General features: G+C 36.5%; 2 protein-coding genes across 3 annotated transcripts; one reads left to right on the top strand and one right to left on the bottom strand.

Moving 5' to 3' along the window:
* Positions 1–2,926: 2,926 nt before the first annotated feature.
* LOC145104185 (zinc ion binding protein) lies at positions 2,927–9,438 on the bottom strand. 2 transcript variants are annotated; one of them, XR_013707178.1, is made up of 7 exons: positions 7,735–9,438; positions 7,599–7,654; positions 7,247–7,519; positions 6,909–7,151; positions 6,584–6,826; positions 6,283–6,380; positions 2,927–3,917 (listed from the first exon to the last, which is right to left on the bottom strand). XR_013707178.1 is itself a non-coding variant. In XM_079041644.1 (6 exons), the coding sequence occupies exons 1-6, from the start codon at positions 9,350–9,352 to the stop codon at positions 6,360–6,362; spliced, it is 2,454 nt and encodes an 817-aa protein (XP_078897770.1). In that variant the 5' UTR covers positions 9,353–9,438; the 3' UTR covers positions 5,827–6,359. The 2 variants fall into 2 exon arrangements, 1 of the variants encoding a protein (XP_078897770.1); XM_079041644.1 differs by lacking the exon at positions 2,927–3,917 and having other exon boundaries at positions 5,827–6,380.
* LOC145105040 (Adenine nucleotide alpha hydrolases-like superfamily protein) lies at positions 3,083–5,231 on the top strand. The gene is made up of 3 exons (XM_079042396.1): positions 3,083–3,508; positions 3,712–3,830; positions 4,892–5,231. The coding sequence occupies exons 1-3, from the start codon at positions 3,083–3,085 to the stop codon at positions 5,040–5,042; spliced, it is 696 nt and encodes a 231-aa protein (XP_078898522.1). The 3' UTR covers positions 5,043–5,231.
* Positions 9,439–26,359: the final 16,921 nt, after the last annotated feature.

Below are 26,359 nucleotides of genomic sequence, written 5' to 3'. Positions count from 1 at the left end.
TGGTATGGTGGGGGAAACTCACTAAGCTTTATGCTTACCAGTTCAGTTTGTGTTTCAGGTACCTCCAGCTCGAAGGGGAAAGGGTCTGCTTGATCGCGTCGCATCACACTATGATTTCCGCATTAGAGATCTTGGGATTTATACTCTGATGATGATTTTCTATGTACTGTATTGATTGTATAACTAAAACTATTTCGTGTCCTCATGGTTTTGAAAACTTTGTAGTTCTTGTCATGTTTTGGTAAACTAAAAATGAAATTTTTGGGTCGTAATTTTGGGGATGTTACAAGCATCCTATATACCAGGATACAGATCTAACAGATCACTACAACATCATAACATACTATTACATAACAGGATATCTAATCCAACGGGCCGGCCTTGGTGCATTCGACCCGCAAGTACAGTGAGGAAAACTCACATCTCGATCTGATCAATAGTTGATGAGATCTCGACTCCGAATCTCAGCTTTAACTGACATCTATCCATCTGAAATACCAAATTCTCAAACGCCATCCAAAAGACCAATTCTCAAACACCAACCAAAATACCCCTTGGTCAAACTTGGTCAAAGCCAAAGTTAAACCAGTTAAAATCCATAAGTCAACTCAGCCGAGTCGACACAGTGCATGTAAGCGGGGCGTACTCCAGATGTATGCGGGTGTACTCCAGCGTTGACCGCCATCGAGGGGCTTGACCACGTACGCGTTGCGTACTCAAATTACGCACGACGTACGACCAGCTTTCCCAAAATCTCTTTAAGAGCTTATTGCATTAAGCTCTTTCGTCCAATCTTCAGATCCACGATTAAAATACCCTTAAAAGTCATAAAGTTTCAAACTTTATGACTTTGCATGTCCATTAAGTGCTTAATCTATAAAAACTAGGGATGTAAACGAGCCGAGCCGAGCCCGATCCTGACCAAGCTCGAGCTCGGCTCGTTTAATTTTGAGGAAGCTCGAACTCGGCTCGTGAACAATGTAGTGGGCTCGCGAGCCTAATCGAGCCTAAACGAGCCTCTATATATATATATATATATATATATATATATATATATATATATATATATATATATATGTGTGTGTGTGTGTGTGTGTGTATATATATATATATATATATATATATATATATATATATATATATATATATATATATATATATATATATATATATATATAGGCTCGTTTAAGCTCGCTTAGGCTCGCGAGCCCATGAATTGAAGCTCGGCTTGAGCTCGTTTAATAAACGAGCCTCGTATTTAGGATCGAGCTCGGCTCAGGCTCGTTTAATTCGATCTCGAGTCGAGCTTTTAACGAGTCGATCCCGAGTAGCTCACGAGTAGCTCGGCTCACTTACACCCCTAATAAAAACCCAACATCTTAATGCCTTAAGACATTCCATACCATGCATGGAGTAAAACCAACTATGAAAATAGGTGTTTGTTTACATTTTTTATAAATATGTGTTTGTATACAAATGTATTTATAATAAAATATACAATTTTTTATTTGTAAAATACGTGTTTGTATACATTTTATTTACGAATTTGTATATATTTATGTAGTTAAGAAATACCTATTATTATAAATAGATATTTCGTATACAAAATTTTTTTAAAAAAAAAGTTTTTATATAGAAAATATAAGATTTTTTATGTGAAACTATGTTTTTTTTGGTATAAATATGATTTTATAAAGAAAAAAACATATTCGAAACAAAATTTTGAAAAAAGAAAGTTGTAAAAAAACTAAAGTTATGATGAATTCATAACAAAACTCTAAATTTTGGGCCAAAAGGGTAAAATTTGGACCAAATTTGTAATAAAAATTTAAAATCTAGGCCAAAAGTGTAAATTTTAGACCAAATTTGTAATAAAATTATAAAATCCAAGCCTAATTTTTGAAAGTTGGATGACCCGTTGACTGGGTAAAAGGGTTAAATTGAATACGATTACCGATTTTTGGAACTTAATTGAATAAAAAAAGATATAAGAACTAAATCGATTATTAAGCCAATATGTAATGACTTTATTGCAGTTTTTCTCTATAATCAATGATCCTTATATAGACAATTTTACAAACGACAAACAACCAAACAACCTTTGTTAGTCAGTTACCTATATTAGACATATACCTAATTTTATATTATTATATAATAGGTGTGAGATTAATGTATTACATGAGTTTATTTAAAAGAAAATATAAAATTCTAAACATTTGAAAAGTATGAATTTATAAGAAAAGTGAGATAAATAAATAAAGAAATTTAATGAATCTTTAATTTGGTAATTTTGAAATTAGAAGGAAAATTAATTAATGAAATTGATATGCATTTATTATTGAATATAAATACTATCTACAATTTAATAAAATGAAAAACCATAAAATGACATGTGGACTCAAAAATAATTTAAAATAATCACAAAAATTACATGTGGCAAATTAAAAAAAAAGTGTGACATCTAGCAAAAAGATCTTTACTAATTAAGAAGGATAAGGCATGTATTTGATGTTACTATAGATTAAAATACATGTCTTACACAATACACAAATACTATTACAAATTTGACACTACATAAAGGATATAAAGTTTTTTGTAATAGTATTTGACACAAATACTATTACAAATACTATTACAAATTTGACACTACATACACACTATTAGTAGTTTTGTGTCTGTTCTTATCTGAAATAGGGTGAGAAAAGTTTTTTGAAATGTTGTGATGGGTATTACCCCAAGCATAAAGGATATAAAGTTATCAAATATATTTAGAAATAGTGATAATTTTTAAAATAGTATTAAAGAATTAGTAGAAATACATGGGGAAAACTCTGTCCATCTCTCTATTTCACACAAACGCACTGGATTACCGGGTACGGTCAAAGTTGTTGTTTTCCCACACGCCACAACCTTATTATCAATCGCATACAAACACAACAACTCTTCTTATTATATATATTTACACCCCTGTGACCCTCCACCCGCTCTTTCTCACTGACACACACATTCACACACACCTGTTCCTCATTGTACCCCATTTACATCGGCCTTCAATCCATTGTACTACCGGCTTCTGAGTAGAATGCCGACCTCAGAATCATCGTTTCTAAGGCAACTCAGTGAAAAAGAAGGCTGGAAATCAACATCCAAGCGATGGGGTGGATACAGTACTTCCAATAAAAAAGCTAGCAGCAGCTGCAGGGAGTCGCATTTGATGCAGATGGAAGGTGTTGGGATGTACGGAAGTAACGCTGGACGCTCGGGATCTGGTACTACTGGGATGATGGAGAAGAGGAAGAGAGTCATGGTTGTAGTGGATCAATCGTTGCATTCCAAGCATGCTATGTTGTGGGCGCTTACACATGTCGCTAATAAAGGGGATATGCTTACTCTTCTTCAGATTAGCCCTAATTTGAACAAGGAAAGTCAAGGTGGTTCTTCTTCTTCGGCTCCTACAAATCTTTTGGTTACCTCGCTTGGTACCCTCTGCAAGGCCTGTAAACCTGAGGTAAAATTGCTTACGGATCTGCATATTCTAGATCTTAAACATTTCTGTCACATTGATTTTGGGGATAGTTTTATCTGCGTTACACCAGTTTGGTTGACGGCGACAGATCCTCATTTTTATTTCCCCATTTTGTTTGTGAGCAATATGAGATCTGAACTGAAATCTATGGCGTTTCTGAACATGGTGACTGAATTTGTCCACAGGTGGAAGTGGAAGCATTGGTGATTGAAGGTCCAAAGCTGGCAACAGTTGTGAGCCAAGTGAAGAAGCTAGAGGTGTCGGTGCTTGTTTTGGGTCAAAAGAGTTCTTCATTCCTTCAATGGTTTGTCTCTTCATCTCTCTTTCATCTTCCTCCTACTACATAGTTTTTGTGAAGGTGAATCTATTCCATCCCATCACTGTTTTTTTGCTGGAAAATACTCATAAAAACAATAAATCATTTGCATTATATTGCACTATATTTTACATCAAAACAAAATATTCTAAAGGATATTACCTGTTAATGTTTGATTAGTATTTTTCAAGTGATTTGATAAATTATATTACTATATCATTTTAACAAAACTAAATTTTCTTATTATCCAAAAGAAATATTTCATTAAATAACAAAAAAAGTTACATTTTCAGCACATTTACTAAAATATCAAAACTAATTTTAATGTAGTAATTAATATACCAGTATACATTTAAATAAAGTTAAAAGTAAATAAGTTATCAAAATTGAGGGACCATTTTGTAGATATGAATGATTTACACTAGAAAAAGGTAAAATTTGTGAACGATGATGCTCTATTGGTCTATTATTTGATTTATTTCTAACACTTAAATGACGGTGCATTTATTGGAAAGACTTTAATGCCAAAAAAAAAATGTAAAATAGTGAAACTGGTAAATTAAAATAATGTATAATGTAGTGGATTGATTGAAGTTAATTGAAAAAGAGTCGATTTCAATGCAAACTATGATTGTATTTTATTGTTGGAAAGAAATTGGTAAACTATTTATTTAAAAAATAAACCGGGTCAAATCCAATACTTTACAACTTTTTATCTTATTTTATTAAAAAAAAATAGCATCGCTTTTTTTTTAATAAGAGTGTCGATATCAAGGACATTGGTATGTAGTATGTACCTCGTTAACGAGTTTGATTAAAAGTTGAGTTGTATAAATCAACATAAAGAAAAGAAGACATGAGTATTTATGAAAAAGCTGACTGAATCTTTTGTCTTGTTAATAATTTCAAAAAAGCGGGAATATACACAGAAGAACATCATATTTTGGCGTGTCCTTTATATTGAAAATTTGAATAAGAAGTATGCTACTATTTCAAGTAAAAGTAAAGTATAAAGTTTAAAAGATAAAGTATGTTGGTATTTGTTGTAGCTTGGGAGGGATGAGTAGCACAGAGAGGTTTGTGGAGCAATGTATCAACACGGTGGAATGTTTGACAATAGGAGTCAGGAAGCAAAGCAAAGGGATCGGTGGGTACCTGATTAGCACAAGATGGCGTAAGGATTTTTGGTTATTGGCTTAGTTACTTGATTAATTAAGGTCTAATTAATTAAAAGTAAGTGTCATAGGTGTAATATGAATGTATGTGTATGTGTATGATGCAGATGTTGATGAACTAATGTAGTGTTAGTACCCAACAAATAAAACTCATATGTCATTCCATAAACCGCTAACTATTCTAATTCTATTGTATAATAATTTCAGCCCACAACTGTAATTCTTTTTTTTTTTTTTTTTCTAATAACGATGATATGAAACCTGTGGTTGTGATTGGCGAGATTCTGTTTTTCTGTGTTCAAATATGATTTTCTTTTATTTTTGGCAACGCCTTTAGGATCAACACTTATTGGTTTTTTTGAAATAAAAAATGTAAACCCACCTCATGTTCCATAGATACCAACATTGGTTCAAATAAGGGTTCGCTTTAAAAATAATTCAATAAAAAGAATTTTCTCACTCAACTTATTGAAAACCAATTTTATATTTTAGGAAATAAAGTTTGATAAAAGAAATTTAAACCGTTCCAAATGACAAATATTTAATAGGTCATATAAATAAAAATATAAATTACATAAAAAAAAAAATATCGTGGTTTCTTAATATTAAGATGACAATGATCAATGCTACATGTGGGATGAATCATAAATTTTTTAATTCAAATAAACATGCCAAAAACCCATATCTTGAACAAACCATCAACATTCAAGCATAAATAGATGCATTGAAAAATAAACAAGAAAACAATTAAAGTAACACCAACTCATAAAATATTAAATCAAATCCACTAATCCAATAACGAAAACAACTTAAAAATTGGCAATCATTTTGTTCAATAAAACCACATACCACAAATGATTCAAATACAAAACAAACAAACTCGCTAGACTATGTAGTATATAAACACAGCACTCAAAACCAATAACATCACACTCCAACACCAATATTGTTTTTTGGAGCACAAACTCACCTCATACACTAGATATCTTGTCGTCACTATATTTAGAAACAATTTCTCATATATTTCTTTTGTGCATGCTTATGTACAATGTACATGTGTGTTTAAGTGTGTATACATATGGCATGGCATGTGTATGTCAGTATATAGGCTACATGTATTTATAAGGGTATATGTGTTTGTGTGTGTATCAGTTTATGTTTGTATATACAGTGCTATTTATGTGGGTATATGCATATGTTTATATGTACACATTTTAAAATCTTTAAAATAGTTATCCTCATACAAATACAATACTGCTACTCACCTTATAACCTCATAAGTCATAAGTTCATAACCATACCATGAAGAAGCTTTTAACTATTCTCCTTCATAGTTTCCAAATCATCCGCCAAAACTATATACCTACAAAATTTTATACAACACATGAGTATTACAAACAAAATATGCTTATAAAAAATCACCCACTTGATTTTTTTCTCATAAACTACATGTGCTCAAAACTACACTATGTCATTTTGATTGGTTTTACAATTCAAGAAAAACCATCAGGAGGGTGATTTTTTACTTAAAACTACGTCGTTTTGAATGATAATGATATTTGAAACCTTGATTATTCTATCAGCCTGGCCAACAAAAAGCTTTCCCTGCCAATAAAGCAATGCAGTAACAACCGAATCACCAGAAATACTTCCAATTTCTGTCACATCATCATCATCACCAGATAGTTTCTGTACAACAACATTTTTGTTCCAACCACCACTAAACAACCATTCTCCTTCCATACAAACTGAGAAAATGGAGCTCATGTGTGCTGAAATGGGCTTCAAACCCACGTCTTTCTTCCATACCTGATCATATTCATGCCACAGAAAGAATAAATCAAATTCTTACTTCAATTAGTAAAACATAAATGTGAGTTTGAGAAACAACCTTTATGTATCCGTTTTCATGAGCTGCAACAAGAGTCTGGTTATCAAGAGCAAGACACAAAATAGAGCCAAATGGTGATGCTGCTGCTTCTTCCTCCCCTAACACTGCTAAAGGACTGTGATCACTTAAACACCATAACCGAATGCTTCCATCCCAGCTTCCACTATACAGAACCTCATCACAAACTGCCAATGTGGACACCACTGATTTGTGACCACTCATACTACATGTCAAACTATAATCCTGACATTTAATTACGAGAATAAGCCATAACTTAATAATTAATGTAAAAAAAAAAAAAGTAGTTCCATATGTGCAAAAGACGTATATGCCCTTACATGCATTGACCAGGCTTTTATTGACTTGTCCCCGCTGCCTGTATAAAAATATCCAGCTTCAGAAACAGCCAAGGCATGAATACCACTGTAGCGCCAATCTTTTTCCTCATTCAGTCTTTTGAAAGCATTCTCCTCAAATGGAACTTTAATGGCCCACATGAAAATCTCACCTCCATTATCAGCACTTATGCATATTGGAGCTTCTCTGTTTACATAAACTATAGCCATTACCTTATGTTCATGACCCTTGAATGTATGTACATGATTAAGACCCTGTGTTATGTATTTCATTAATCCATCATTTCCATGTATGTATATGTAAATGTAATCATGATGAATTGATGATGCATACCTGGAGAGACCATACGTTCACTGTTTTATCAAATGAACAGCTGAAAAGAAACCCCCCTACAAAATTATTAAACCAAATCATCTCCACTAAATACTAAACCACATTTTCATGGTATTTAAAAATGACAAACACATACCTCCAACAGCTAATCCAGATATGCAATCGAGATGACCTTTCAAATCAGTGCATTTTATGGAATTCTCACGAATACCCTCAATGACACCACTCTCCACCACCAAGTCTCCATCTTTAAAACCATTCTTATCAACTTTATCAGTTTTCTTTAATGGCCATGACAAGTCTCCTAGAAGCAAACAGTGACACGTGCTTTTATTTATCACTTTCTCTTCCACACTTCTCATTACCTCAAACTTTGGTTTGATAATCAATTCCCTCATGGATTTCCAAAGGTCAGTCACAACTGGTCTAGTCCCAGGGTCCAAACATAGACATTTGTGCAACAGATCCTTCATTAAGACATAGTCTGAACCCAATTTAGTATCTAACAAACCAGAAACTTTATCCAACCATGCCAGGTGTAACTCTTCACAATCATCACCATTTTCATTGACTAATGCGAATATATAACTGCACAAGAAGTTTTGTGTCTCTTCACCAAAAGACTTCTCGATTAGAAACAAAAGTAATATGCAGGCTATCGACCATACATCTGAACTATAGCTAATGGTTGACTTGCCAAACTCCAAGTCAATGTCTCTTTTCTTTACAAACTCTGCTAATAACTCTGGGCTAGGAAATGTGTACATTTCCAATCTTTTACTATCTTTATTTTCTGCAAACGATAAGGTCTGTGAGATCATGTTTTGAATTCTATGTCCAACCATGAACACATCATTTAAGTCGATAAATAGGTGCCCAAAATCATCAATACCAAAGCATGATAATGAAGTATATCCAGTTACTAACTCGGCTTCATGCAATCGACTTATGGTTTCACATAACTCCATACCAATCATGGCGAAACTAGATATATCATCTTGAATGCCTGATTCAATAACATTCAACAAAGTCGTATGTTTCCTTTCACAGATAAGATATAAATTCCCAGTCTCCTCGTTATACCACAACCCATAAGCAGGACAAATTCGATATTCCTTCAAACTTGCGGTTAGAATCAACATCAATTCAGCTAATGCACCATCCCTCATTTTAAACAAAATCCAGATAGCTTTCGCAAAGTAACTGTAGTTGAATCTGTTATCGTTACTATGAGTAAAAGAACCTACTTTAAACAGGCTCACCTTTTGATGTCTTTTCATCAAACACCTGGAAGACATCCCAGAAGAAGCCTCCGAATTTGTAGCCGTTCCAAGCAAAAACGACTCATCAAGAGCTACGCTCGTGTCGACCGAAATTGTGTCTCGTGGAATGACCCATTCCTTCCAATTATAGTGAAATTCATGAGACCAAAAATTGGGTATGAAGTCTGGCGATGATGATACGGTGGGGGTTTTAGGTTTGGAGTTGAGGCAATTGGGGTTAGATTGGAGAAGAGAGGAGGAGATGCGGAGTAGGTCAATGTTTTTGGGGAGGGCAGAAGGACCTTGTGTTGGGTAGCTGACAAGCTGGGTACAAGCTGGACAGCGTATGGTACGAGGGAAGGATGGTTTTGGAAGGTCGATCAGGCATGTCTCGCATGTAGAGTGGCCACAGGCGAGGACGCGTGGGATTGTGGATTCGCCGTCGAATGGCTGGAGGCAGACCGGGCACTCAGGTAACTCCGGCGGGTCCATGGCTTCTTTCAGAGTTCCACAAGCTCATCAAAAAGTGGTCAAGGTGCGACGATAACCAGAAATCGTTTCAAATAGACAAATACCAACTTTGGTAAAGAGAAGGATAAAAAATTTCTGTTTTTCTTTTTTCTTTTATGTTTTTTTTACGGGCAAATCTCAATTTTTGATTTGATGAGAGTTATTGAAAAATATATTTATCAGTTTTAGTTTAGTTCGAAAAATATTTATCAAACTAATATTTATTTTTATTTTCTATTATTTTTCAGTTTTTCTTAATGTTTTTTATTTTTTCTGAAACTACCACCTAGTTTTATCTATGTCTACGACGAGACTTGAACTCTCGACCTCAAAAAGAAAAAATAACATATTGTTAGATTAAAAACCTTTTAGTATTTCTCTTTTTGTTTTGATAGCCAATGTCAAAATGGTAAAAAAAAATCTAATTATATTATTTTATTGATTTTATTCTGGTTTAATACCAGAATTTTTATTGAAATTTCCAATCTTGTTATTCTTTTTTTTTTCATCGATTTTTAGATTTCTTCAAATAGAATTAGGGGATTTCTTGGATAATGCCATTGATGGTGGTACTGAGCTGCTGCTTGTTAAGGATGGTGACTAGTTAGCTACCATAGATTTTAGATCATTTTTAGGCCTATTACAACATTTGCTTTTAACTTGTTTCTTATTAGAACATTTGTATTTAAAAAGTTTTCTCCAATTGTATCAATGAAAATTATATTGTATTTGGTTGATATTGTTGAACAGTTTATGCAAAATATAAAATGAATTATTTTTAATAAAATTGTTATTCTACTACTAAAATTATTATTGTAAGACTAATTTAGTTGTATGAATTTTATTTCAATGTTGTAAAACTAGAATTATTAAAATTTCGATGTTGAATATTTTAAGTTTGTAAAATCAGTTCATTTTAATTCCGGTTTATTGCATCAGCTTGCAAAAGTTAAAAAACAAACATATTTCTTATTACAGGTTGCAGCCGTTTGGTTCATATCTTCTGTTGCAGAGGGTTGCAGATGTGGTCCGTACAATTCATGCGTTTTCACTTCGGGAAAAAAACTAATACTATATCTATTTATTTTGTTATTTTGTATCAATTTTCAAGATATAATTCTAAGCTTGCTATTTTGAAGCCTATCATCGTCATTTTGATCAAAACCAAAATTGAGCCATTAATATTCGATGAATAGTTAAATCGTGTGTGTTTGTATATATATATATATATATATATATATATATATATATATATATATATATATATATTAATTGAGTTTGCGCTTTGCCGCGAGTTTTTATGTGTTTTTGTTGTGTATAAGGAAAGTAGAGGATGAAAAATAGTATTATATATATTATGGGAACGGGGGATAAACATGAAAGTTTAGAAAATGAAAGTATGAAAGTGATATTTTACAAAGTTAAAGGTGGAGGGGTGAAAGTGATATTTTAAAAAGGTAAAGGGATGGAAGATATCATAAAGGGGTTGCAAGTGACAGATTATACAAAGTTGATGGATGAAAGATGAAAGGGTGAAGTGACATTTTACAAAGTTGAAGGTGGAGAGGTGAAAGTGATATTTTAAAAAGTAAAGGGATGAAAATAATTATTTTACATAATAGAGGGGTCGCAAGTAATGGATTATACAAAGCTTAGGGATTAAATTTGCACTTTACGCATTGACATTCTTATACATTGTGCATTAACAATTATAGTATTAGCTACGATGATTTTCTCTGTTGAGAGGTGAAAGTAACATTTTAAAAATAGAAGGGTGAAAAATGCATTTTACAAAGTAGAGGGTGGAAAATCGTATTTATATATATTACGGGATAAGCACAGAAGTTTAGAAAACGAAATGGTGAAAGTGATATTTTACAAAGTTGAAAGTGGAGGGATGAAAGTGATATTTTAAAAAGTAATGGGATGAAAAATATAATTTTACAAAATAGATGGATTGAAAGTGACAGGTTACATAAATTTAATGAATTACAGTTGTATTTTACGCATTGACATGCTTGTACATTGTTCATTACCACTTGCACTATTAACTACAATGAATATATTTTACAGAGGATAAACACAAAAGTTTAGAAAATGAAACGGGTAAAAGTAACATTTTACAAATTTGAAAGTGAAGTAGGTGAAAATGATATTTTAAAAAATAAAGGGATGGAAAATATCATTTTACAAATAAATGATTTATCCACTTGTACTATTATTAGCCATAGTGAATTTTACGGGAACCAGAGATAAACATAAAAACTTAGAAATAAATGGGTGAAAGTGACATTTTACAATGTTGAAGGTAGAGAATGTAAAAGTATTATTTTAAAAAGTAAAAGGATGAAAAATATCATTTTACATAATAGAGGTGTTGCAAGTGTAGGATTATACAAAGTAGGGGTTGCAAGTGGCAAAGTTGATGGATTAAACATGAACTTCCTGCATTAAACACTTGTACATTGTGCATAAAATCATGAACTTTTAGCTAAATATTTATTACTCACATGTCACAATTTGATTTTTGTATGTATTTATAATTAGAAGAATGGTTAAAAGTTAAAACTTGCGTCCTAATTTCACCAAACATTTTCATTATATAGACTTTCAAAATAAATCCTTACTATTTTGGACTTGTTATATTCAACACCGCGTCTCTTCAAATCTTCATAACTTACCTTACTAGCCCCCATTTTCTACCCTTTTTTCCATATTAGTCCACTTTTAAGTTTTAATATTGTAACGTTTACAAATACAAATATATATATATATATATATATATATATATATATATATATATATATAAACCCTACATGAGATTGTATCCTAACTATTTATGTTCCTATTGATATGTTATCCCAATTAGAACATAAATCAGCTTCACATAAATATAAGCAGTTAATTCAATAAAAATAAAGAGATAAGAAGAAGATACATACCCGTCACCACATCAGGTGCTACGCGAGACTCCTCGGCCGTCAGCTGAAAAGTCCTACTCTTCACCACAGAAGCATCCGTCTTGCCATGTCAGCCATCAGTGATCCCCAGCGGCACTCGAGCGGGTGATACCACTGGTCTTGTTGCTACCAAACTCGGACAATGGGGCTTCTTGTGGCCCCTCTGGTTGCAATGGAAGCAAATCAGATCAGATGTTGGGGTGGTGGTAGTAGCAGTAGCAATACAATCCCTGCTAATATGGCATGTCCGAACGCACTTGAAACAGCCAGAACCACCCACCTTGCACGCCCCATCGTGCGTCTTGTCGTACTTGCCACAGCGACTCTAGCCCTGATGGCCTCTCGACTTGGAATCAAATACCTTGGGCCTCTTACCCGAACCCCCCTGAAACCTGAGCCTGGTCTGGCTTCCTCTTCCTCTCCATCTCAAGATCAATCTCCATCTCTCTGGCTCTCGCAATCATATCCTCCAGTGTCCTACAACTGGATCGACTCACAAACTGCCGAATATCACTCCTCAGCATCTCATGGTATCTCGCCTTCTTCATCTCCTCATCCGCCACATACTGCAGAACCAACAGTGCCCTCTCACGGAACATCACGGTGATCTCAGCTACCGTCTTAGTAGTCTGGCGAAGGTCCTAGAACTCCCTCGCCAATTGCTACACCTCAATCACTGGTGCGAACTCAGCTCGGAATCTGGTCACAAAATCGTCCCATGTCATCGAATCAACAGCCTCATCACCAACGGAGCGCCCAACCTCCTCCCACCTGTATCGAGCTCTGTCTTTCAGAAGACAATAAGCAAGTCTAACATTTTCCCCATCGGGACAACTTCTAGTGCGGAAGGCGTTAGCGACATCCGCTAACCAACGCTTGCTCGCGATCGGGTCCTTCTTCCCGAAGTATTTCGGAGCCCCACATGCCCGGAACTCCCTGAAGGTCAATGAACGTGCGCTAATCAAAGCCACTTCTTAGAACGGAAAGAGCCCAAGTGCTCCTCCAACACCTCCATGATACCTTCCTTATTCGTACCAAAAATCAAAGGAGTCTGCTCAAGTATGATGCGGGTAATCTCAGACGAAATGAACTCCCACGTCTGATCATCCAGCTGCTTGGCACCAGAACCTGAGCCTGAACCCTCACCAGTACCACAACCACCAACCGGCCTGCCTCAAAGAGTCACCATACTGAAAACAGACCATATATATATATATATATATATATATATATATATATATATATATATATATATATATATATATATATATATATATATATATATATATATATCGAGGAGTCTCATAAAGTTTCCTGGTTTCATTGCAGTTCTCTTTAACTCGAGTACGGATCCTCTTGTAATGACCAAAAAATCAAGGGTAAAAATTCCATTTTTCAATACAGTAAAAAACACAGATATCTTCTAAATCCAAACATTCCAAAAACATGATTAATTAAAAACATTTATCAGAGTTCGTCCTAAAATCATATACTACGGAAACACATGTGTGTGCGCTGCGATCGAGTCGGGCCCTTCCTTTTACAAACCGATGATATACCTGAAACCATAAACAAAACTGTAAGCACGAAGCTTAGTGAGTTCCCCAGAGCATACCCCACATAATCATATAACCATATCAATCGCGTAAGCCATGCATACCAACATATAAGGAAGCCATGGAAACCCTCCAAGGTCTTACACACATAATCACATAGTCCGTATCAACTACACAAGTCATGCATATAAACAAATAGGGATGCTCTGGAAACCCTCCAGGGTCTTACTCCGGGTGCCCTGGAAACCTTCCAGGGTCTTAGCCCACTGTCATATAAATCATACATACAAACATATGAGGATGCCCTGGAAACCCTCCAGGGTCTTACTCCGCGTGCCTTGGGAGCCCCGACATGGTCTTAGCCCAATGTCATGGGAACCCCCACATGGTCTTAACTAAGGATTCCATGGAAACCCTCCACGGTCTTACACCCTAGTGCCTCGGGAACCGCCCGAGGTCTTTACTAAGGATGCCATGGAAACCCTCCAAGGTGTTACACCCTAGTTCCTCAAGAACCCCCCGAGGTCTTCCATGCAAGTAACACAAAGACAACTAGCATATCACATACCACGTAATCAACTAGTATACCACATATAACTAATTGCCATGGGAACCCCCGCATGGTCTTCACATAAACACATAATGTATCGATAGCACATCCGCAATAATCATCACAACTAGATAAGTGGGCCGGCCTTGATGCCTTCGACCCATTGGTATGGTGAGAAGACTCACCTGACACTGCTGAAATCCCGCAGATAAAACTCCAATTGCTGGTTGACAGATTCCCGAACTCTCAACATCAAAATGACACCCAATTAATATTTGGGTTCCAATGCATGACCACAACTCCATACTTGGGGTAAGGGGACTATTCTACCCCTAACCTAGTTTGGTCCAAAATCAAGGCCCAAACTCAAACTCTGAAAGCCCAAAAGCCAAATAATCAACAAGGCCCATCTACGGCCCAATTGTCCAAATTGGGCCCAAACCCCTTACATGGGCCTTACCCTAATGCCCATCCAAATATTCTAGTCCATATACTTGTTCTTGGATGGCCCATAAATGGCCCAATCACCAAAGCCCAATAGAAAGGCCCAACTCAAGGCCCAAGCAAAATTAAGTTTTCACATAAAATGACGATTAGGGTTAAGTGTTTCTTACTTAACGCATTAAGGACTTAATCCATTAAGTCCATCAATCTACTAGGTCAAACATACAACGTGATCGGGCTTAATTCATAACTTTAATCCAAAGGTCCAAAATGCGGGTCCCGACAATTCCAAATTAACATATTCAAAATTAGGGTTTTCTAAACCCTAGTTAGGGTTTCCAACCCAATCGCGATCCAATTAGTCCATTAGTTAATCTTTTAGGTTAATTAATTGTTAATTAAGTCGGGCACCACCTACTACTACCTCGGGTAGTGGTGGTCAACGGCGACTCACGGTGGTGGTTATGAATTTTCTTGATTCTTCCGGCCAAAATACAATATTATAACGTAATATCCAAATGAACGCACACACACAAATAACACATACACACACCCAGCCACCATTGTGGCGGCAGGTGGTGGTTGGAGGTGGCATCCACCACCTCACGGTGGTGGTGGTGGCTTTTCTCCTGAAATCCGGCCAAGCAACACCACACACAACACACACTCATAGCAGAAATACACACGAACACACGCGTTCTGATCGCAACATGAATCCAGCCACCCACCTGGTGGCGTACGGCGACAACGATGGCACGAGATGGCGGGCAGCAGCGGCGGCTAACGGCGACAGCCACCATGGTTTGCAGCAATGGTGGGTTTCCTCGAGTTTTTCTGTCCAGTGAGCACCCATCTACACTTCACGGTGGAGATAACACGAAAGGCACCTCCGACTGAGATATCTTCGAGAAGCCGGCGACAACCAAATACTCCGCAGGAGGCCACCGTAGGGAATGACGGCAGCGTCGGACGCCAGTAGCTGCAATCGGAGAAGAACGGGAGGAGAATAAGTGAACCGGTCAGCAACACGGATAATCGCGGCGTCCGGCGATGGACGCGTCTTCGATCGGCAGCAACCGCAACGACATGGCGGCTGTGACTCGTTCCTCTTCACTTCTGACTGAAACGATGTCCCACCGCTGGTCTTTGTCCTCAGCCATAATAGAAACGACGACAACGGTACTTGGCTCGGTGGTTTTCCGGCTCCAACAGCGGCGGCGGCGGCGGCGACCGGAGGTGTAGAAACGAGGTTGGGCAGCTGGATGATGAGGGTAGTGAGGGTGGCGGCTGGAACATCCGTGATTAGGGTTAAGTTTGAACAAGGGTGACAGGTTAAATACCCCGACCCCATAAAATTCATTCCATAATGCCACATTTGGTCCTTCATTCTCCCTTTTTTTTCAAATTGAGTCCGAATGTAACCAAATAGCCCCTCCATGACAAATTCTTTTCAACTTAGGTACATCATTTACCATTCAGCACTCCACATTCCAAAATATATTCAATATAAGTCCAAATGATATCAAACACCCCCTGACTTCTGAGAATCTTTACAGAATAAATCCGGAACTTACACTTTTAACCCCCAAAATCCAAAATTATGACATTTAACTCCCCGAAACCAACACCTCGCTAAATATTATTGATTTTGGCTACAACAATCTAAAATAATAATAAAAATTACATCTCAGGGCTTTAGAGTTTATTATTTATTTAATTAACTTTAAATGGAATGTTACACCTCTTCTTTCAGTAGTACGGACCCGTACTACCTTCCACATCTAACCGTACTTTCCTCAATGATCGCTTTGAATCCTCCAAGTCACTCCTTATCCACACAAATAATCCTCCACAAGACAAGGCTCCCAGCACTTAATCTCTTCTTAAGTTTTCCTAAGGCAATTACCACACCACTCTCCGCCATCAACTGCAGAAGGAACTCCTACCAGCACCCTCTAACTAGCTCACGAATACAATTACATATCACCGACACTATATAATTCTTCAAATGAAAGGTCTCACACTACAACGTTTGGACTAAAACAAGAGCTCTGCAATAGATTTAAAACCTAACCTTCTAAAATGATTTAGTTTCTGTAATATGTAACTTAGCATATTCGTTTACTAGTTAGCTGAAGTTAGTGATAATTCCTAAAAAGTACAAAGCAAGCAGCATTCGAGCATTGACTAATCAAAATCAAGCATAACCTAATCAAGCCACCTATCACTGACTGATCAGTACTAGCATGCAAGTCTACAAGCTCATATAGTAGGCATATAAATACATCTCTCCTAGCATTCTATCATGCAAATCCCGAGCAGATCCTTAGCCCTAACTAGCATGCGATTCACAGATTCATAAATCAAAGCATACCATAAAACATGTATAGGTATTTTGGGAAAACTTACTTAAGCTCGGTCGATTGCATGCACCACACCCTTTTATTTTATTAGAAACCCTTTTTATAAAACATTTATTTTTGAAGAATTTTACGAAACCCTTAGTTTGAGTTCAGACACACCTGAGAGTATGTCCGAATCCCTCAAACCAAGGCTCTGATACCAACTTGTAACGTCCCAAAAATTAAGACTAAAAATTTTCGTTTTTAAATTAATAAAACTATTATCCAAAACATCATCATAAATATAATGGAAAAACAGAGTGTATCGAGTACATCACAAAACATCAGATTAACATAAAAATGTGGAACGAGGTGGTGTGTGCACTGCAATCATCCCGGGCTCTTCCCCTTCGAACCAGAAGTGCCTGAAAACATACACTAAAAACCATAAGCACAAATCTTAGTGAGTTTCCTAAAATACCACATACTGTACATAATAAACAGATAATGGGTCCCGCCCATTATCGGGCCTCGACCGGCATCGAGCCTCGCTCGGTATACATATCTGTCAGTCATCGGGCCCCACCCGGTAAACATATAAACATATAAATAGATAAAAACACATGCAATAATCACAAAGATAAATAGCATACAGAATGATCATCGGGTCCGCCCGGTAAGCGTACAAGCATATAACACATGCAAGAGTCACGAAGACATCTAGCATCCTAACATAACAAACCATAGGCCGACATTGGTGCCTTCGACCCACTAAACACATTGAGGAAACTCGCATCTAGCTGCTGAAACACTCAAATGAATTTCTGTCTGCTGGTCCGGAAAATCTCTGCGCTATCATCATCAAAATAATATCCAGTTATTAATCGAATCTCGACCCATAACCAAGAATCTAAGCTACTTAGCCCATAACCAGGTAAAAGACCATTTTACCCTTTTTCTTACTTGGCCTAAAACCAAGGACCAACCCAACCACTCAAAAGGCCTAAATCTTAAATGGCAACACAAAGCCCAATTATGGCCCAATCTTCCAAATTGGGCCCAAAACCCATCATGGGCATAAATCCAAGGAAGCACAAAATATTAGTCAAAAGCCCAAATCCGAATTCTAATGGCCCTTCAAGGCCCAAACTTAGAAATCCCAAACTATGGCCGAAACCGAGAATGCCAAGCCCAAAATGCCCATCTGCTGAGTACATGGGGCGTACTCAGCTCGTACGCCCAACGTACTCCCCTGACCACTAGTCCTCTTTATTAAGCACTTAAACAATTAAGAACTTTTTCTAAACTCTCATATCTGGTTCCTAAGGGTGACTTATCACATAAAGTTGGCAACTTTACACTCATGCATGGCTTAATGGGATTCAAAGCTCAAAAAGGAGCTTAATAAAGATCTTAATGCTTGCATGGACCAATAACCTCCATAAAGTTTGCATTTTTATGAACATGGGGCTTAAATGGAGCTAAGATCTAGCATACATTGCTTCTGGAGTAGATCAAAAGATCAACTTTAACTCAAAAGACTCAAAAGTGCATAAATAACACCATAAACTAGATCTAGCAAAAAAGACCATCAAGGTGAGAGCTTTTTACCTCAAAAGTCTTGAAAATGTGAAGGTACCTCTAGATCTACAAGCTCAAGCTATTCCTCCAAGTGTTCCTCTTCTTCTTCTTCTTCTTCTTCACCACAAGACACCAACAAACACATTTTCAAGCTTAAATCTCACCAAATGCACTTAGGTTTTTTTTTTCAGAGTAAAGGGAGATTGAGGCGGTCAAACATGTCCAAGGGGGTGCTATAATAATGTTTAAATAGGGTGGAAACCCTAAAAATTAGAGTTGGCCCCTGCACCACGTACGCCATGTGTATCCACGTACGCCCTGCATACATGGATTAAACCCGCAATCAGGAATGGGCTAGTACGCTACTAGAAACAGACCAAAATGTTAACAATTTTCATTAAATGGGATAAAAGGAAACTTAGCAAAACTCGAATGTTACATCATATGTGAATATGTATATTTATATATAACTATTACGTGGTATATTCACATGTGATTTATTCATATATATATTTATTTACAAGTGATTATTCATATATGATTATGGAGGTTGGTGGTGGTGGTGGCGATAGCGGTGAATGGAGGTGGCAGTTGGATGCAAAGGTGGTGATGGTAGAAATGGTGGAGGTGTTGGTGGTAGCGGCGTTCGGTGGCAAAGGTAGTTGTGGCGGTTATGGGGGAGGTGGTGGAGGAGAGGGGAGGTGGGGAGTTGGTACATAATACTTATATATAAATATAATTAATATTATATTCGCATATGAATATTACATCTTCTGTCGCGCTGATACACTAGAGTAGTAATGAAGAAATGTGTGAGCTACATTTCATCTCGCATTCTCCACATAATTTTCATTCTCAAATGAACTAACCTCTCACTCACACACACACTCTCTCTCTCTCTCTCTCTCTCTATATATATATATATATATATATATATATATATATATATAGACACACACACACATACACACACATGAAAAACGATCATATTAGTCAATATTTCAAAAAATTTACGCCAAAATAGCCACAAAAGTGGAAAATGAGCAAAATAGCCACCATTTTTGCAGATGAGCACCTACGATAATTTATGTGATGTGCGATTTTTTTATAATAAAGCGACGTCATTTTTTAGGTTTAAATGTGAAACTCTAAGGGCTGATTGTGGAAATCTATGTAGATTTTCATACTTCTCGCTAAAAAGTAAAAATTATTTTCTAAGTTTAAATCTTCATAACTCTTTTATACGAAATTTGTTCGGAGTGATTTGTTTTTCATTGTTTCATAAGTAACAAGGCTATCCATGGATATAAAACACTCAAAATTTGGATTTCAGGAAGTCATACGTTTTTTATCTCCAAAGTAGGGTCGTCAGTGAAAAATATCAAAAACAAAACTTTACTTGAACTTACATAACTTTTTCATATGAAGCCTATTTGACGTGAATTTTGTTTTTCATTGTGCTCTTTGTGACAAAGTCTATCCGTGGACATATCAGACTATAGATTTGGAGTTCAGGAATTCATACTCTTTTAGGTCCTAAGTAGGCTCCTCACTAAAAAAATCTCAACTTTGAACCTTCATAATTCTTTCATACGAATTCTGTTTGTGGTGTTTTTTTATTGTATTATACTGTAACATCCCAAAAATTCATAGTAAATTTTTTATTTTAAAAATGATAAACCATACAAATGAGTTGTTCGAACACCGATCAAAGTGAATATATTATTTAAACATCAGAGTAAAAATCACAAATAGTCAATGCGGAAAACTCTGGGGGATGTTGTGCAGTCATGCCAGTCCATTCCTTTTTGTACCGGAAGTACTTGAAACCATAAATATAAAATCATAAGCACAAAATTTAGTGAGTTCCCAAAATACCACATGCCACACATACAATATAGATTGCTATGTGGCGTCCATACTCTTACAACTGCCATTATGTCATGAGTCGTAACATGGTCTTTCCTTGCCATGTCGCGGCCAAAACATAGGTCTTACAGAAAAGTTCCAAGAGCCACATCCTGGTCTTCCATGCATGTATCACAAAGACAACTAGCATACCACATATAATTGCCAGGAGTCCAGACTCTAGTCTTGTATACAGTTTGTCGGGAGCCACCTCTAGGTCTTTCATACAATTGTTATGGGCCACCCCTAGTATTCCTATATAACATATACCAATGGGCCGATATTGGTGCCTTCGACCCATAAGTATAGTGAGGAGACTCACCTGAACCACAAAGTTGACTAAAAACTCAGCTCAATGTCGCGACGACTGCAGCTAACAGTTCTCATCGCCAAAAGATGGTTGTTAAACACCTCTTATCAATCCACACAAGGAAAACCCTAAGTTTACCTTATAAAATGGAAATTTAAACAAATGCCAACCCATGCCAAAAGTCAACAACCAATGTTGACTTTAGTCAACCGCCACATAGTGGCCTTCCTTGGCCACGTCGTGGCCCTCATGCGATCAAACATACGAGAAGTTCTCAGTTTCCACGCTGTGGCGACCTGTGGCCACGTCGTGGGAGCAGTGATTCCAAAAGCTTAATGGATTAAAGCAGTTTTCTGTAATTCCAAGAGCTCCAAAGCTCAAATCTGGTCCATTCTATGGTCTAAATGGATAAAGTTTCCAACTTTATCTATTAAGACATCCAAATAGATTAAGATCTCCAACCCTAGGTCCAAATAAATCCAAATACCACAATGTCTTAACATTTAAGCCCTTAATCTAAAAAAGCATTAACCCAACCACTCCAGAAGGGTTTATAATTCCAGATCTAACATAAAGGTGGAAGCTTTATAGACATGCATATCCAAAATATGTCTAGAATCCATTTTAGGTCATGATACGCTAAAAATGCCCCAAAAACTAATGCAATGAAAAGAACTCCAACCAAAGTCTGGATCTACAACAAATGATGCTCATGGGACTCAGGAGAGTCATAAGGTTGCCAACTTTATGAGTTCCTTCCTTCCAAACTTGCTCAAACGTGATGGACATGGAACAATAATCTAGATATAACCACTTTAAATCATAAAGATTGAGCCTTTGACACTTACAAAGGTCCAAAAGCTATGAGAGATGTTGACGATGTTGCTTCCTTGCAAGATCCTACAATAGAGCACCTTATTCTCCTCTTTCTCTTCTTCTCCAAGCTAACAAATGCTCCAAAAGGCCACAAATCACCAAGGGAATGGAGGCTAGTGTTTCTATGAGGTGTAAGGGTATTGGAGGCTGAATATGAACCTTAGAAATAGATTAGAGAGGTTTAAATACGAAGCAAACCCTAAAAGAATTATAGGCATGTGCAAGAACAGCTGTCATGCCGTAGCAACCCTTGGCCACGTTGTGGCGTTCCAATAAAACACGTGAAACTTTTAATTATCGCCACATTATGGCACAAGTTTCATCCAAAACTCCATGTTTGGTAATTGATAAAACTAACCTTAACCAATATAGAACACGGGTGTTATATATACATCATTCTCTGTAGCACCCAAAGCGGATGCTATTAGTACGTGGTCATAGTCTACAACCATCACAACCGCAATTAGCATTTATCCATGTAACGCCCGTAGATCTGGGCTAGTCAAGTTAGAGATAATACAAAAGATTATTTAGAATAAATAATATTAACCAAGTTGTAGAATATGTCTCAAGGGTTCTGTACATATAAAGAACGCCGAAATCCGAGTTATAACGAAGAAGTTATGGTCCGTCGAAGTTTTAAGGCAAAACCGGCACGACACCGGGAGACGTAAATAGTGAATTTTTGATAAAGGACTTTTTAGCCTTAGTGATCTAAATAAAAGTTGTAGTATACATTAACCGAGAACATACAAAAAAAGAACGCCCAAATCTGACTTCGTATGAGGAAGTTATGAATTTTCTAAGATTTGGCATAGCAGTGCACGGCCCGAAACTCGAATTTTAGTTCGATCGGTTTTTGGCCTACGCGACCTAAATGAGAATTGAAGATCTCATTAATAGAAACTCAACGGTAAAAAGACAGACGAAAACAGAGTCCGTATGTAGAAGTTATGAATTTTACGCGGACATTTAACAGTATAATCTCCTCGTACTTTTAAATTTAATATCGGTCAAGAATTAGCCGACGGAGTCAAAATAAAAGTTGTAGATCTTATTTTTACCTACGCGTGGATATAAAGAACGTCAAAAACGGAGTTCGTATGTGAAAGTTACGGATTTTAGAAGTCGGAAGTGTGCTGTGCGAAAATGGTTGACGTGGCACAATCTTGGCCATTGCTTTCTCCCCAAGTCTTGTCACTAGATGGTGACATGTGGCACCAAGTTCAGCCATTTTTCACCCTATAAATAGAACCTCTCCCACCCTCATTTTCTTCACACATTTCTCATTCTTTCTTCTCTTTACTCTCTCTCTAGAACCTCTATCTAGCCCCGAAACCCCCCGAAAAGCCTAGGGAACCTCCCTAGCACGAGGCGGAAGCCCCGGAGTGCTCGACGGCTCCGAGAAGAAGAGATTTTCGGCTCGGGAACGCTGCTCCAAGCAAAGCCCAGTTTTCTATAAAACCCACTGTAAGTGAGCTACGCCTACGCTATTTTTAATATATCGTTTATTTAATTATAGTAACGTTATTAGGAACTTATAATAAGTACTTGGGCTATTATTATGGGTTATATAAGTATTGTTTAACGCTTATATAATAGTAATAATAGCTAGACTATTAATTAGTCTCGGCGAATAATAGACTAAACTCTAGTGGTAATAATACTAGGTTTCGTCGAAGGAAATTATTTTTAAGAAGCGAAGCGCTGTCTGAGTTCGGATTCACCACCTTTTCAAGTGAGTGCATGGTCCCTTTCATCTTACACATAGATATGAAGTATTTTATATAAATTACGTGCTATGTGTGCATATTATCTGAATACTTGCTGTCTATGATGGATGAATGATTTTATATCTACAAATATGTTGGGATAAAACATGGGTAGATGAAATAGTTGGTGTGTGATGAAATAAAATGATGAGAGATAGGTGATGATAGGAAGGTGATGATAATTAGGTGATGGATAGGTGATGATGAATCGGTGATGTAGGATGAAAGATACTATAACCTTGTCCGACAATTTGGAGATGTAGTCATCTACTATAGTATAGATGGCGACCACGGACTATTCTAGACAACCCGTGGAAACACCAGCAGACTTATAACCTGTAGATGATGAATTACGAGTCCAGGTGATGTTGTGACTGTATATTCATGTGATGATACTCTAACCCTTACTATTAATTACGAGTTCAGGCGACGTTGTAACTACGTATTCATGCCTTAGGAACGAGCATATAAGGAAATGTGAGGTAAAAAGATGAGAGGTAAATATGATATAGGAGATGACCCTTAAGATAATTCTTTAAGGAATATCAAAGAAGATAACGGAGATGGGTAATCGGGTTGATTGTTTGATGTTTAAATATAATAATTATATTATTGTGGGTTGAAAACCCTATGTACTCACCAGGTTTCCCAACCTGACCCACTCCAGCTTATTTGTATCACAGGTGTCGATACGAAGCTACTTTGCACTGAGAGATTTAAAAGAGATGTAGATCACTAGTGTAAATGAATGTAAGTTCTGTTTATGCTTATGTTTCTGTATTGACGATGACATCCCAAATGTTTTAAATGAATAAAAATACATTTCTTCGAAAATGCTTTGATAACAAATTTATCATGTTTTTCTGGGAACAAATTCCGCAACATTTTTATTAAAAAAAGTACTCTGATTTTTATAAAGCATAAACAAAATCGGTCTTTTTTGGCCGTGAAAATGGGGATGTCACAATCCAAATCTATGCAGTTATCGCGTTCAAAATTTTAATAACGGTCTGTGACCTCTATTTGAAATCGCAGTTATCACGGCTGTATAGTGGTTTTTAAATATTATGTATAATTTATATTATATATTTATATAAAGTTTATATATTAAAGTATTAATAGTATATAGAATTAATATCATAAAAAGTCATATAAAATCATAACATAATATAACACCCGCAGATTCAGACCGGTCAATTAAGGCATAATAAGCGTCGAAATGATTTTTTGATAGAAGATTATTTAGGATAAATAATGTTAACCAAAGTTTAAAATACGTGATAAGGATTTCGTACATATAAAGAATGTTGAAATCCGACTTCGTATGAAGAAGATATGCTTCTTCGAAGTTTCGTGATTAAACAGACACGACTCTACGTATCGTAAAAAGCAAATTTTTGATAAATTACTTTTTAGCCTAAGTAATCTAAACGAAAGTCAAACTAGTTGTAAAACCGAGAGCTTGTATATAAAGAACATCCAAATCTGACTTCGTGAAAGGAAGTTATGATTTTTCGAAGTTTCAGTGCAGTAGTGCGGACACATAAATCGAAATTCTAAACCGTTGATTGTTAGACGAAACAATCTAAACAATAATCGAAGATATCCTGAATATGAAATCGTCGATAGAAATACAGTCGACAATGGAGTTCGTATGAAGAAATTATAAATTCTGCATGGACTTTAATAATCTAAATCGGTCTAAATATGAATTTTTGTTAGAGTAAAAATTAGTTGTTGAGACTTTAATGAAAGTTGTAGAGCTCGTCAAGAGGATTTTGGGGATATAAGAACATTGAAAACAGAGCTCGTATGTGAAAGTTATGGTCGTCCGAAGATCTCCGAAAATTTACCTACGTTTATGACGCGGCAGCACCGGAGTACGCCGCGTGGCAAGTTGGGCACCCACTCCTCTAAGAGTCAAGGCGACGTGGCACGTTGTGGATGTGACACATGGCGCCACAAGTATCGAACACGTGTCAGTCTTATAGAAGGTAAGAGGTGGCCAAATCTCCATGCGACACATGTCAAACAACCTGGAGCCATCACACTGGAAAGGCGCGACGTGCCAAGTATTATGTGCGGTGTACATAGTCATTTTCAACACTATAAATAGCCTTCAGCTCCCTCATTCTTTCCCACATTACTCCCAGACTTCTCGCTCGAGTTCCCTTCAATTATAGCCATATCCCTTTAGTTTTTAAGAGTTTGGCATAGCCTGAGGTCCCTGAGAGCCCGACATCTTGTAGCTAGTAGGCCGGAGTTCTACCAGCGCAATTTCCAGACTTCTTCCAGAAGAATCTCTGTAAGTTAAGCTACATTCTAGTCTTTCAGTGTAACTTATATTTATGATTCATAGTCTTTATTATGAACCAATAAATAAGATTTATCAGTGATTCCAAGACAAAATACTGATTGATCTACTTACGAGGACGATGTCTAGGTTGGATTTAGTGAGGCGTTTAAAGTGAGATTTCCAAACAGTATACTTTGTATACCAAACAGACCCTACCTCCGATATGATCCTACCTGGTTGTTCCTTACTTGATAGGTTTTGATGTAGACATTGAGATTAGTGAGGAATCTAGACTATCACTAGTCGCCAGGAATATAAGACTAAGACTTAGTGATATTCGCACCTAGGTCACGTCAAAGGAAAAGATAAAATACCAAGGCAAAGTTCTGCCCAA

Source organism: Lactuca virosa, chromosome 1 (assembly GCF_052849685.1).
Source record: "Lactuca virosa cultivar CGN04683 chromosome 1, Lactuca_virosa_CGN04683_v6, whole genome shotgun sequence".
Lineage (NCBI taxonomy): Eukaryota > Viridiplantae > Streptophyta > Magnoliopsida > Asterales > Asteraceae > Lactuca > Lactuca virosa.
This window is presented reverse-complemented; position numbering and strand designations above follow the sequence as displayed.

Coding starts and splice junctions, on each gene's coding strand:
- LOC145104185 (XM_079041644.1), bottom strand. CDS start 9,352: ATGGACCCGCCGGAGTTACCTGAGTGCCCGGTCTGCCTCCAGCCATTC. Junction 6,827..6,908: donor ATGAAAACGGATACATAAAG/GTTGTTTCTCAA, acceptor GAATATGATCAG/GTATGGAAGAAAGACGTGGG. Junction 6,381..6,583: donor AGGCTGATAGAATAATCAAG/GTTTCAAATATC, acceptor AAAATTTTGTAG/GTATATAGTTTTGGCGGATG.
- LOC145105040 (XM_079042396.1), top strand. CDS start 3,083: ATGCCGACCTCAGAATCATCGTTTCTAAGGCAACTCAGTGAAAAAGAA. Junction 3,509..3,711: donor GCAAGGCCTGTAAACCTGAG/GTAAAATTGCTT, acceptor ATTTGTCCACAG/GTGGAAGTGGAAGCATTGGT. Junction 3,831..4,891: donor AGTTCTTCATTCCTTCAATG/GTTTGTCTCTTC, acceptor TATTTGTTGTAG/CTTGGGAGGGATGAGTAGCA.